Source organism: Cibotium barometz, chromosome 26 (genome assembly GCF_041138505.1).
Source record: "Cibotium barometz isolate CiBa-2024 chromosome 26, ASM4113850v1, whole genome shotgun sequence".
In the NCBI taxonomy this organism is placed as follows: Eukaryota; Viridiplantae; Streptophyta; class Polypodiopsida; order Cyatheales; family Cibotiaceae; genus Cibotium; species Cibotium barometz.
The window spans coordinates 29,149,832-29,164,603 of NC_141071.1; the positions used below are offsets into that span (position 1 = coordinate 29,149,832).

Genomic DNA, 14,772 nt, shown 5'->3' on the forward strand with positions numbered 1-14,772 from the left:
ATTCTAGACTTACAAGAATTTATTAAGTCTCATTAGCCTAGCCACCCACCCCCTAGCATAGGTCAGGGTCAAGAAGAATCCTCTTCTTCATTTTCAAAATCAACTTACCGTGTCTATTCTAATGTCACTAGTAAGTTACTTAATCCATATCCTAATACGCCACCTACTAACACATCTCAAGCTGATTGCATTTTCTCATCTTTCAATCCTCCAGAGATAGATTTTCCTACTAACACTCTTGCCCCCGAGGAGATACTAGCACCTCACCCACCTCCACCACGGCACTCTCAAGAGGTACGACATCCTATCCCGCAAGATAATATTGAGGTATTTATTGATGATACCATATTGGAATCTTTGTCAGGTGCAGAGTGCGAGGGTTTCATTCGTGCTGGTAACCCTCTTTTGAAGCCAAAGTTAATGTTCAAAGTCCTCATGCAGATAACTCCATTTGAGCCCATAAGACGAATCATGCCAGAAGCTTATTTAGAAATCACTCTGACAAAATAGCACAATGTGCCATACCCTCTCCGTGCTCCATGCCCTAAATTAGAAGAACTACTTCCATTGGCTGGAGAGGGTACATTATGGGCGAATGTGGCAAGGCACACAAAGCTGGAAAACCCTTAGTTAGCTGATCTGCTGAAGATACGGATCATTACATTCATGATCAGCTCTACTGTTTTTGAAGGTGGAGGAAAGCAAACCCTATGCACGCAAGAGGTGGCTACGCCACAATAGTCACCAATGAAGAGCACCCCATACTCGAAGACTTTGGCATACAACCAGACTAGTAGAAGGAGTACCTGGCAATTCCGGAATATGGCCAGGTGTATATGGGCACTCCACTAACAGTGCGGGTAGATCCTCTCTACATGCCAGTTAAAAGAACATGGACATCGCTAGAATTTCAGGAAGACAAAAGGTGCGACTCACATGTTTTCTACAACTTCCCAATTCGGCCTCTTTAGATGAAGGCTCTACAACTGGGGAATTTCTAGGCTCTTCAACTTGTGTATCTGCAGCTTTGGATGTTTGAGCCCCCCCTTCCACCTATCCATCATCTTCAGTGTGGCTAAAAAATTCACTAGCCTTATGGCATTTGGAGCTTCCCTAGCCTCTGATGTATTATGCTTACTACTCTTAGTGGAAGTCTTTTTTGAATCAAAGAACTTCAGAGGTACACCTTTGTCCTTTGGTGTGTGCTTTGGTGTGTGCTTGGAGGAGGGCTTCTTCATTAATTTCTGGCTTTGGGAATGACCATGCGTTAGGGCAGAATGCAGGTGCATCCCTTTGTTGCTTTCTTTCTTCTTCAACTTCTTTGCTTTATGTGTCTTCTCTTTTTGTTTTGGAAGTGGGGAATCTAGGTCATAGGAGGTAATTGCTTTCTCAAGAATGCAAGAAATGCATTTCTCACTAACCCACAAAATCCATGACTAAGGATAGTCATGCATCTAGAAAGTGCAAAAAACATTTAATTAGAAACTGAAATTAAAGCTAAAATGAAGAGTATAAAGGTACTACAAACCTACAATCAATGTAGTCATTCGATATTTCATTTCAATAAATCTCCAAGTATTGGCAATAACTCTCCATCCACAAGATGTGGAGTATGGCTGAATAGGTACCTATCAAACAAACATTTCTTGAATAACAAAATCTTAATGAAACAAAGGAAAGGGGAATACTTGGAAATAATCTCACCTGCTGACTCAAATACTTAAAAGAGTTCTCACTTTGGAGATCTTCATATTTATTTTCCAAATATGCACTGATAGGTTTGCATGAGTTGAAATTTGTAAAAAAACATAATATTTACCAGCAACATTTTCAGACATTAAGGAGAAAACACAGCAAATGCTTACATGGATGGCGTAGAATTCCAGACCCCGCAATTGTGGCTAGTGTTAGATTTTTAAAATTGGTGGTGGTGCTGATAGACCAACCAAAGGAGCCCTATGATGGATATGAAGCAGAACACCTGAAGTTCAAGGGCCATCCAATAGAGGTATCATGCTTTACTACCACTGACTGCGATGCTTCCAGGCTACATGCATATCACTTTCGAAGACATGGTGGATACAGGATTCTGGAGATCACACACTCAACATTCCGATGCACACTCAAAAAGCCCCAATCTAGAAGGAACTTCTACCGACATGAGTTCGGTGAGACCAGGTCTTTAGACCTCGGTATAACAAGTTCTGTGGATAGAACTTACAATAGGAAGGGTGGGATGTTAATCCCATTTTGGATTAACAAACATGATCCTCCAATTGAGGACATTAATAAGTGTCATGAAACGGCACTATAAAAGTTATACATTATGAGATATTGGCCACCCAAGGCCTAGTAAGTAAGTTTTGGGTGCCCAAGTGTGAATAAGGGCCAAATGTATATAAGGCATTTTCTCATAATGAAAAGACACAATCTCCTTTGTGATATAGAGAGCTCTCCCTTGTGTCTTGAGATTGAGAGAGAGAGAGAGAATTCTAGCATTGTTTCTCTTCTATGCTTGTGTGATTCATGCTTATGTGTGGAAGAGTGAGAGAGAGAGAGTGATTGTCTTATGTGATGATGTGAGCGACTCTACGATGACAGCGTGGAGGTGGATCTTGGAGGTTGAATCTTAACAAGTGACCGTGGAGGCCTCAAGGGACTCAAGTTTGAAGCATTGGTAAGTGCCCTACGACAGTTGTGATCTATTGCTCATCCTTTAGGTGAATGTGTTGAGTTCCCTCTTGGAGGTATGGTAGCCCATAACAACGATAGATACACCAAAGGGTCATACATTAAAGATATGAAGCAATAGTGTCCAAAGCTACAACTTGGACAGACACCAGTAATGGTGTGACAGAGTATTTATGGGTGATTCTCGCTTCAAGAGCATGTGATAGCAAGTTAGGATGAAGTCCTAAGTGATGTACTTCATGAATATATTATAAGAGTAGTCATTGTAATAGCATTAGGCCTCTTATGAGCCTAAGTGCCCGACTGGCCATAGTTTAAGTGAGTGTGAACACTTATGGCCACGTATATAAGTGAATATCTCTCATAATACAACATACTCTCCCATTGTGCAATTGAGTCTTGCTCTTGCTAATCCTCTTGCTAATCTCTCTCCCTAATGCATGCTAGTGAGTGTGTGTGAGTGAAGTGAGGTGAGAGGAGGGATGAGTATCCGTAGTGCAACGTGGTTGTGTGACAACGCTCGTGGGAGGTGCGGTGGGATTCCTTCTCAAGGAGTTGTAGAGCTTGGAGACCTCAAGGGTTACGAGCTCGGAGACCTCAAGGAGTTGTAGAGCTTGGAGACCTCAAGGGTTACGAGCTCGGCCATTGGAAAGATCCTCGCAATAGTTGCGGTTTACCATGTAATCTCTTATCGGATGTGTTTCAAGGAGGGTTAGGGTGAGCCATAACAAGCTTATCAGTCTCGACATGTATACAGCGTTTGTAGTTTCCACTATTTTTAGACAATGCAGTAAGTGATCTTTGTTCTCTTACTCGTTCACGTGCATTCAAATTAGAGGTGGGCCCATGTTTGACTGTCTTCTCTAATACCCCTTCTAATTTGTTGTTCTTGGCCTCTAGATCCTTTAAAAAAAATCCAATTCATGGTGCTCCAAATGTTGTGCATGAATAACTTCTACCAACTCATTGTATTCATTCTTCTTGTTAGACAATTGAGCATTTAACTGCTTGATCTCAGCTTCCTTCATCATTAGCATCCTTTGTGTATGATATCCAAACACTTTGTATCTTACTAGCAATCCTTATTGTGTAACCAAGCAAGCTTGCATTGCCCTCACAAACATATTTGATCCAAACACTTTGTATCTGACTAGCAATTCTTATTGTGTAACCAAGCAAGCTTGCATTTCCCTCACAAACATATTTGATCAAAGAAGTTAGGGGCTTGAAAATTTAGGTGGTTGTTGGGTCAAGGGATCAGGTGGGTAAATTGATCCTTCCACCCATATATCAACATGCTTTCTCCCTAATTCCTTGGCTTGTTGCATTACATAAGGGTTGACCTTAGAAGCCTTTCTTCTCTTATACAGCGGAGCATACTCATTATCCAGGTCCACATGTATACATCACTTCTCAAAATTATCTCTGATGTTCTACAGACCACAAAACAATATTGGAATTGCAACTAACTCCTTTCTTTGCAAAAATATATGGTACAGTAAATCATTATCATTAATTTCATACACTTGCATTTCAAATAGCATAAAAATTAATGCCATACCTCCATTGATCACTGTAGCAACACTTCAATAACACTTCCTGTAGCAAAATAATCGAGTATAGAAAATCAATGAAGGCAAATATGACTTTTTGGTTCCACTTAAAGGCAGGAGAAAGCCAAATCTCTCTTCATTATTGTCCATGCATAAATAATATATAAGGAAAGAGGAGATTCAGGTGAAAGCTTAGAGGCTTCCTTGTGAGATTGAAGATTTGAATAGAGGGAAATTCAAATGGAGAAGAGTGGTTATTGAATTAGGAAAACTTGCTTAATTATAACCACCATAACTTTATGAAAATGCACTAGAATAAAACTTAAGCGTATTTAATTGCGCTGAAAACTAGAAGTTTTCATAATACTAAGTTTGCTTCCGAAGATATATTTGAGTTCTTTTAAAAAGCTACTATTTGAAATCAACATCTTTTAATTCCATGTTGTACTTATGTCAGAAATATAGTTGCATAGTTACTACATATGTCAAAAATATCCTCGTACTTGTTTTTTTACTTAAGCCATTAAAGGGCCCATTTGGAGCCCGAATTTCTCCCAATGTGATTGTGGAAAGGATAAATTTAGTAAAGGATTATAAGGTCCGTGGTAGAAGCCAAAATACCTTAGACAAATATTTGTCTAGATTGAATCATTTGAGTATGTATCTTCTGCATCAGAAGTTTATAATAATTGTGGGAACAATTTCATTTGTTTTAGAGTTTAAAAGATTGTGGATAGTGGAAGTTTGGACCTTTGATTGATGTGGATAAATTAAAGAAGGAATTCAAGTTGTTTTAAGCATCACTTGGTAAATTAAATGGGCCCGCATAAGCTTGGTAGATGTCACTATCATCATTGTTAAGAATGAAATGTGAAGGAAAGGTATCCAAATCTCTTACACATATCTTGAATTGCTCTTATGTAGTGCTTCGATATTTCCATGCATGAAAGAGGCTTTTGTTACAAAAGTGACAAAATAGAATGATTTGTTACAAAAAGTGGCAAAATAGAATGAAAGGACCTAGCTTGGATGCACTAACAAAAATGATCTTGGAGGATAGAAATAAGATCGATTTCATATCAATGAAAGGTTTCGATGTCTTTTGCTACATTGCAAGTTTAAGCATTTCTTGCATATCTTGCAAAAATCATAAGCTTGTCGATTTTGGATTTTACCTAATGCAAGGTTTCGATGTCTTTTGCTACATTGCAAGTTTAAGCATTTCTTGCATATCTTGCAAAAAATCATAAGCTTGTCGATTTTGGATTTTACCTAATGCAAGCGTAATTTTGTATTATAGTGGAGTTGACTCTTTCTTAATTGCATCATGTATAATAAAAAGTGATAAACATGTTCACTAATAATGCTATCTCTTATTGAAGCATTGTAAATTTTTTATATAATGGTCACTACAACATACACAAGTAGAAAAAAAACTTGGTGAAAATTTGCTAGATAGCATATTAGCTGATAGTTTTATATATACTTGAAGAAGACACCTGGCTAGATTAAACCAGACAATGTCGACAGTGTGGGAGTATTAGAGGAAATTCTCTCTTTCTTCTACAAAATCCAACATGGTGCCCAATAACAAAAAGAGTGTGTTGGGACTTTTGATAGATATGGTGGTGTAAAGAACATGCCCTATTTGTGTGTCAAAAAGTCAGTGGAGCTTCCTTCTATAATATATATATATATCTTATCGGGCTTACTCTCTCACAACATGTGTCACAAAAGAATGAGGGTGGCCAAAGATGAGTGAGAGACACATTCATTTGAGATTTGAAAAAAATAATGGCATTGGCAAGTTGGCACGCTAATATTGAATGTGGAGAGAGAGGGTACCCAATGACCCTTTCTCCTTCTCTACCTACGACCCGATAGATGCCATCATCTCTTTTTTCTCTCTTGCACCTAGACGCCCCTCCCAATGGCCTATACAAATACTAGCTCTTGCATGTAGTGGATGGTGGGAGATCACAGGCGTCAACGGGAGGTGGAGGTGTTGGAGAGCGTGATGGCATAGAGGAGGAGGTGGCAAGAGGCTGAGAGCTGGAGGCAGAGCACACCTCCACAAAGTTTTGTGTGTATGTTTGCACTTTCTTTAAGAATGGTAGTTTCACATAGACAAGGACACATAAACAAGGAAGAGGAGAAACTTAAGACTAGGTAGACCATCACAGCTATGGTGTTTCGTCTTTTGCTAGAGCCTAGAATAGTCTTAGCACAAGTTTTCCTCCTCCATTGAGCATCGCAAGTGAAGCTTATACCTTTCCCCCTCATAGACATAGGAAGCCACAAATTTTGTGCGCAGAAGAAGGTTGTGTTTGATCTTTCTCATCATGTTGATTATAGTCATTGTCATACATGCATGTAGACTTTGGACTTGTTTGCAATGCTTTGATTGAAGCTTATATATATATATATATATATATATATATATATATATATATATATATATATATATATATAGAGAGAGAGAGAGAGAGAGAGAGAGAGAGAGAGAGAGAGAGGCCCCCTCTTTTTGGTGTGTTCGTGTGTGGGGTTGTTGTTCTGTCTAGATTGAGTGCAATTTAAAGCAGATAAAATCCAGAAACTGAGCTCAGATGATGGCAAAGCTTCACTAGGGGTGAAACCTTCGTGTAAGAGCTATGCGACATACTCATTGGAGAGGGAGGGTTTGGGAGAGTCTACCTCGGTGATATTTTGTTTGGCGTAGGCTGCAAGTCAGAAAGGTTCTTTTTTAATTTTGTTTTGTTTTGCATTTTTAAGTGAGATATGGATAGTGCTCACTAAGTTCTCCATAGGTCTCCCGCATTATTGGAGGACCATGATGTTGGTGGGTAGTGGCCCCTACTTTCTATTTTGTTTGTATTTTTTACCTTACAGCTCATGGTGGATAAAATTTAAAACACGCGGCAGCTCATGTTGGATAAAATTTAAAACATGCGACAGCTCATGTTGGATAAAATTACCATCACTGCTTCACGACAAAACTTACAGAGGCTGAGAGAGAGAGAGAGAGAGAGAGAGAGAGAGAGAGAGAGAGAGAGAGACTGTATTAGAATTCCCATAAGCAGCACTTTTTTGAATGCCAACCTTGATGTCCTAGCATCAAAGCAAGAGTAAAAAAGTTTAGAGAAACCATTGGCACTTTTGAACCGTGAGGAATGACAATTAACGAAAGATTACTAATTGTGTTATTTAGAAAATGAGTGGAGTATATTGTTTTAATTTATCAATCAAGGGTACCTGTGTGCGTTTGGACTAATTATTATGTAACACAGTATAACCTTTTTTCAAAAGATATTGGATTTTTATAGAGGACGAGTCTAGACTCTGGTTGACCTAAATGTGGTTTTCGTTAGATACGTAATCATCGCACTATGTTTAAAAATAAAAACACTAAAAAAAGAGAAAAACCCTATGTTTCAAAAAAACACTAAAAAAAAGAGAAAAACCCGATGTTTCAAAAGAAAAACACTTTAAAAAAACACAAAAATTGTGAGATGCTTTCAGCCTTGGTGATATAGATTATGTAAAGAGAGCATTTAGTAGTAGGGTTAGGGCTCGGAGGAGAAGGGACTTATGTTGGTTAGTAAGTGTGTGTATAGGTATAGGTATGCTATGTTTGTACTTATGTATGTCTAGAGATAGATAGATTGATAGATTGATTGATTGATAGATGTTGTTCATATGTATAGGTAGTCTATGTGAGTACCATGTTCACATATATGTGCAAATATAGATTCTTTACCCACTTATATACGCATTTACATAAGGATAAGTTAAATATGCATATACATGTATGTATACTTGATTGCTTCTATGCATGGGTACATATGGATGTACTTGTATATTGTCATGTGTGTGTATGTACACACACACACACACACACACATGAATGAGTATATATAATGTATATATGTATGCGAACAGGTATATATATTTACAAAAACATAAATATATGTATGTGTGTATATATGGATAGACATTGTAGATATATGTGTTTATGTATATATATTATATATGTTTATGTGTGTGCCAATTCCTAAAGTATGCATGCATGTGTGTATGTATATGCATCTCTATATTCTTTTGTCTCCGCATGTATGTATACACATAATTGCATGTATGTATACACATATGTGTGTATATTTTGGGTAGTCAATAGCTTTCACATAAGCAAAGAGATTTTGTGTGCGTGTATAAACATGAGAGAGAGAGAGAGAGAGAGAGAGAGAGAGAGAGAGAGAGAGTTCTCTCTCTCTCTCTCTCTCTCTCTCTCTCTCTCTCTCTCTCTCTCTCTCTCTCCCCCTACGCTTTATCTCTCTCAGTCTTACTCTCTCTTTACATAGAAAATGCAAAGAGAGACTGCGTTGGTCTGTTTATTATGTGGAGAAGAGAGAGAGAGATCAAAGAGAGAAAGATGGAGGGAGAGCTATGCATTTTTGCGCGCGTGTGTGTGTGTGTGTGAGAGAGAGAGGGAGAGAGAGAGAGAGAGCCACAGATTAATGGCAGCATGGTCCTTTCTACGAGGTCACTGCTGATACATTCTATTTACTCCATTGCTTAGGGGGAATCTTTATGAGGTTATATTTAAATAGATTTGGTGGAAGCTTAGGAGTCTATTTTCTATTTTTAATTTTATGTTTCATTAGATGGCTACTTCCCGTCAGAGATGGGTCATACCGAGGTCATGCCACTTCTTACTATATATAAAAGAGGACACATCTCTCTCCATGTGTCTATGTATGCCAATTTTGGTGCTCTGTTCAAAGAAAACGAAGTGCTTGAGGATCTCCTTTGGTGGATATATATGCAAATCATGATGCCTTGATATACAAGTATACCAATTTTGATGCTTTCTTCAAAGTCCTCCGTGTGAGTGCCAAATGGTCTTCAAATTTAAAGTCTACTCTATGGTATCCAAGCCTCTCCCATCCAAAGGACGGGTTGGGGGAGTAGTCTTCGTGAAAACATACACACATTTCTTGCATTGAAAACTTTTGACGATGCCAACCAATTGGAAGTCTCTATGCCTATGTTGTAATAAGGGCATTTGCACACTAGCCTCGATTGTTTTTGTTTTATGGATGGACATAGGAGACTCCTCATCCATGAGGCATGGGTGGGGGGATTCCCCTTTTTTTGGGAAAGTTGTCAAGGGTAGCAATAAGATGTAACAAGACAAAGACATTCCTTGTTGAATTCTATGTCTACTTTAATGGATCATAACTTGATCGTAAAAGCATTTATTGAATCAGCATCAAATAATATGATGATCATGATGTTAATATTTGAAGAGAGTATGGATATGCTCTTCTATGTGCAACAATATGGATATGGTTATTCTTGCATAAGGCACAGTTTGGGAAAAGATAGGTTGAGCTACTTTTTCAACTCTTAAAATATCCTTCATAAATTGATGGGAGAAGGGAAAACTCCCTCCTCATTAGTTAAGATTAATTTATTTTTAGCCCTCACCCACTTTTTGTAAAAAGGTGTGTATTTTCACTAAAACTCTGCACATGAATCGGTTTTATAACTAAAATTTGTAAGATCTCAATCTTTAATTTCAAGGCCAAGCAAAATTTGAATCAATTCTTTTCAGAAATACACTAAAGGGATGGTTTTTTTTTTAAAAGTTGGATTGGCCAAGTAGGCAACGAGCACCCCCGCTGTCGTCCACATTATATTATGCACACTATTTTGAAAATGCACGAGCCGTCGCTCGACCGCCACGAGGTGGCTCATGAGGGGGAGCGGCAAGGCACATGTCAGTGACTTGACTGGTAGATATTATTAGACCATTGAATGTAAGGGTTGGTAGCGACTTGTACTAGCAAGACAAGACAACATGATGCGTGTGTCTGGAACAAGCACTCTAGGTATGGATAGATGCGTGTGTCCACAACAAGTACTCTAACGTAGGTCCAGGCTCCGTTGACGGCATGTGAAACTACCCTAGTTTAATGAAGAGAGAGTACATGTGAATCCAGTGTCTTTTTCCTTGGGGTTACGGAAAACGCTTACTCTGTCGACAGTCAACACAGAGTTTAATCATAAACTATCGACATCCACAGCCTCGACGTTACGATATCTGTAAATTATAATATATATGCTCTGCAGTTCGCGACCCACGTTATCAAACAATATTATATTGCATTTCGTTATCATCACCATCATCATCATCCTCGCAGGTCTCTCCCCAAATCCGCCATAGCTCGTAACGTCATTAGTGTCAGCTTAAGCTTATACTCTCCCTTCACCAACAGTGGCTCAGCTTGTTTACATCAGTATTAACCTCACTTTACGCTTATCGCACGACCTAATTGCAGTCTTAACCCCCTCAACAGGGTGGATGGGCACGGCAACGCTTCTGGCTTTGCTTGCTGCAGTCGCTTGGATCTCCTCTGCAAGCGCGCTTTCTGACGGTATAATCACGTTGATTTGCGTTAGATTTGTTGGTGGTTTTTTAAAACTTAATTGGGTTCTCATCATTCCGACCGCTGTTTTGTCCGGCCGACAATAAGCAAGCAGGCGCCTCTTTGCTGGCTGCTAAGAAAGCGTGGGGGCTGAATTACTCGTCTTGGGAGGGCGATGACCCTTGCAAAAACTGGGAGGGAGTCGGATGCGACGGCAATCAGCGAGTAGCTTATCTGTGAGCATTTCTTAAATCTCAAAGCTTCTCTATGCAGTGATCAAATTAAGTATCTCTATCCACACTGTGTGTGTGTGTGAGAGAGAGAGAGAGAGAGAGAGAGAGAGAGAGAGAGAGAGAGAGAGAGAGAGAAGTGCCTAATCATCTCTATCCACTGTGTGTGTGTGTGAGAGAGAGAGAGAGAGAGAGAGAGAGAGAGAACTGCCCAATTAAGCAGCATTACAATAGTCCAAAATAAAAGTCTACTAGTAGGCACTAAACATTAAATAGAGCCAAGTGAATGCTAACTCTCCAATCAAGCACTACTTTTCTAGTGCATATTGTCCTCACACCAAGTGTTACTCTAGGTTTCACATCCCATACCATGGGTGAACTTTAACACTCTAGCTAAGCACAACCTTTCTAACATATAACAATTTTGATCTCACATCCCATAAGATAAAATGGCGTGTATTAATGTCAATGTCAATTCTCTAATTTACATCATGAAGTGTATGATTATCAATACCAACTTCCTAATAAGAACCTCTAAATAATAAGTCATAATGTAGATCTTACAACCCATCACATCTCCATGTCATGAATGGAACTCGTTTGTATTTTGGCTCTCTAAGATCCCTTCCACATAGAAAGTGGTTAGGGAAATTGTGAGAGTTTTGTAGTATGGCATATTAAAAAATTAATGGGAGATGAAAAGGCAATGTTGTGGGTATACAAGCTCCCAAACTTTTTTATGCTTTGTTGCTTTTGGACATATGAATACAGCACTAGGTTTTAGGGCTATGATCTCCTCTTTCAAGTGGTTGTTACATGTTTCAATTGGTTATCAAATTTTTTAGTTCAAATGTCTCTTCAAGCTCCTTCTCATGCTACAATGGCCTCGCTTTCCAATGGGGAGCGCTGTAAAACACTACTTATCTAGTGTCTAGGCACTAAGAAATCTCACACTCCCTATCCAATTCCTACCCTAGGACATTGTAAATGGGAGTTTATGTAATACATTGGGAATGTGCATTAGTTTACACCTAGTTTTATACAAGGTGCAAGTGCACTAATTTGGCAAAGGGAGGCATCAATGTCATAATGGACCAAAGCTAAAACTTCCAAAACTATTAGAAGCTTACATGATTCTAGGTATGCTTGTCCTCATTATGAGGGTAGATGTTTCTATCCATGAATATGGGTTCTTTAAACTTTAGATCATCTATTGTTGATATGAAGCTAAAGCAAGTTTTTTTTCTTTCATAATTTTTAATAAAATATAAGATTATCAAGTTTAAAGCTTAAAAACCAAGCTCTCTCTCTCTCTCTCTCTCTCTCTCTCTCTCTCTCTCTCTCTCTCTCTGTGTGTGTCTCTCTCTCTCTCTCTCTTTGAAATAAACAAGAGAAGCTTTTTCTTTAAAGATGCTCCTTTTGACTCTTGTGAATGAGTCCTTTTTTGTCAAACGAGGTAATGGGAGGTCTTCTTTAAAGATTATTTCTTCAGTTTCGAATTAACATAGTGTTTGCTATGGATTTTTTAAGGTGCACAAGTCTCACTTTTCAAACTCTTACAAAGAGGGGACTAATGATGGTGATTTCAATGTCTTAACTTTTTTGTGCTAATACATTCTTAGGAACCTATCCAATAGTGGCATTGTTGGGCCAATACCAAGTGAGATTAGCAATCTTGAGCATCTCACAAGCTTGGATTTAAGCAATGCAAGGAATTCAAATCCACCCTTTAATCGGATCTCTGGAGACCTTTCTCCACTTGGAGCTCTTTCGAGCCTTCTAAGTTTGTATGTCTACTACTCTTTTTCACTATTTTATACTTTTGAAGTAGTGAATCATTGCATTTCATATTTTTTGTTTTACCCTAAATAGTTTGTAAGTTTGCAATTCATTTTATTAATATTTTGCATAGTAAGAGCATAGTCTTAATGCAAAAATGCAGCTCTGAATGTATTTTTAGCACTTAAATTGATGTGGTCATGAACTTCAAGAAAAATAACATTCTACTATAGTGAGGCTGCTTTAGCTAAATTAAAATTGGTTGTAACATGAGACATGATTTTCAAAGGTTTAAATTTGTATGTCTTTGTCAATTTTGCACTAAATCAAATTGACCTTTTTTTTTTGGCAGAAACATTAGCTTTAATCGCATTGAGTTACATACATTCCCAATAGCTCTTTTCAACCTAACCAACCTTATCTCTATGTAAGCCTATAACTTTTAGAGTTTTACACTAGCAAAGAGAGAATGATCTAATCTTAAAATCAAATCATTAAAGTATGATATAGCTTCCAAAGTCTTTTGCACTTTGTTTTGTACTTCAGGAGGATTGACAACAACGCAATATCAGGGCCCCTCCCCAAAGAGCTTTCAAAATTCACCAAGATAAAATATCTGTAAGTATGCTTAGAACATATTGTTAACAATAGTTATGCAGTAAGTAATGTGCACATCGTAATAAAGCATGTGCACAATATAGCAACTATATTCTAATAAATGTGAATTTAGTAGTGTATTTGTGTTAGTTTATTATCATTGAATAAATGGTAACACATGAATTCTAGAATCCACGAGTTTGGATCGCATAGTGGAAGAGGTCCTATGATGGTTTTTTGACATGTTGTACCATCATAAGTGTCCTTAGTCACACATATTGTATCATCATTGGTCTGATGGGTCATTTTGGTCCCTCTAAGGCTTCAATGAATTTTTCTTTCTTTCTTTCTTTCTATCCCATGGAAGGCATGCAAAGGTGCATGTAAGGATTAGTATACGCCATGTTGAAGGATGACTTGAAAAGCCCAACAAATCCTCATTGTAAAGCATTAATATTTGCCTATGGAGAAATTTGCACTTTATTTTTTTCAACTTTTGCCACTTATTATTGATTATAGATACTTCTTTAAAAATATGTACTTATGATTACAAGTGGAGCTTCTAAGGCACATGTAGGCATATAAATATAGGGTTTGTAAAAACACTAAAAAAAAACAACAAAGCTTTGCTTGTTCAATCTTGACATAGATTAAATCTATGGTGCTCTTTTACACTTTTGTTATATATATTGTAAGACTTTAATAACTACCATTTTTTTAAAAATTTGAAAAAACTAAGAAGTGATTATGAAATTGTCCACTACTAAGCTATGAATTTTGTAGCCAATGTGGTGATAGCTCAAGTGGTAGAGGTGTTTGTCTAGGACTAGGAGGTCATGGGTTTAAAACCCTACATGGTGCTTCCTTGACAGCATTGCCTACGGGCAGATAAAAAAGCGCCTATACGGGCAGTGAGAAATAGTAACTAGGGGATAATCTTGGGCCTAAGGCAGTGGGAAAAAAAATTCTATGAATTTTGTTAAATGTATTGTAAGATAATACCATAATGAGATTGTCCACTCCTAAGGTAGGGATTTTCAATAATTTGAAATATTTCATTGCAAAAAGCACTAGGAATAACAATAACTTTCACTTAGCATAACTAAGTGGATTACACATTTGACCTTCATATTTGTTCTAAACTTTGTTTGATTGAAATGACAGTATTGCTTTTGTGTGTGTGCAGATATCTTGGCAACAACAGCTTTATAGGACCAATACCACAAGAGCTTAGTAAATTGGTCAATCTAGAAGAATTGTAAGCATTTGTCCATCTCATGGCTAAGGGTTGTAAAATGCAGCTGATCTTAATTGATTGTGCCATGCAGGAGTTTGTGGAACAACGATCTGCAATCAAAAATACCTCCTGAGTTTGGTAACCTTGCCAAATTAAGATATTTGTAAGCCTCCATAAGATATATTATTTCTTTTTTCTTAGACATTTAATCCAAGCATTAATTGTAGGATATGCTTTGCATGTTTTCCTTAAATTTA

At 37.8% G+C, this 14,772-nt stretch overlaps 1 protein-coding gene across 6 annotated transcripts in view; it reads left to right on the forward strand.

The window, feature by feature from the left end:
* Positions 1–10,391: 10,391 nt before the first annotated feature.
* Positions 10,392–14,772, forward strand: part of LOC147623850 (uncharacterized) — a 73,442-nt gene continuing 69,061 nt past the window's right edge. For all 6 annotated transcript variants that reach the window (XR_015269222.1, XR_015269223.1, XR_015269224.1 and 3 more), the window contains exons 1-7: positions 10,392–10,681; positions 10,788–10,908; positions 12,525–12,689; positions 13,034–13,108; positions 13,228–13,299; positions 14,465–14,536; positions 14,607–14,678. Coding sequence is in view for 3 of the 6 variants with exons in the window: in XM_086820488.1 (XP_086676614.1) it covers positions 10,609–10,681; positions 10,788–10,908; positions 12,525–12,689; positions 13,034–13,108; positions 13,228–13,299; positions 14,465–14,536; positions 14,607–14,678 (650 nt within the window). In the remaining 3 variants the exon portion in view is untranslated. The remainder of the gene's footprint in view (positions 10,682–10,787; positions 10,909–12,524; positions 12,690–13,033; positions 13,109–13,227; positions 13,300–14,464; positions 14,537–14,606; positions 14,679–14,772) is intronic.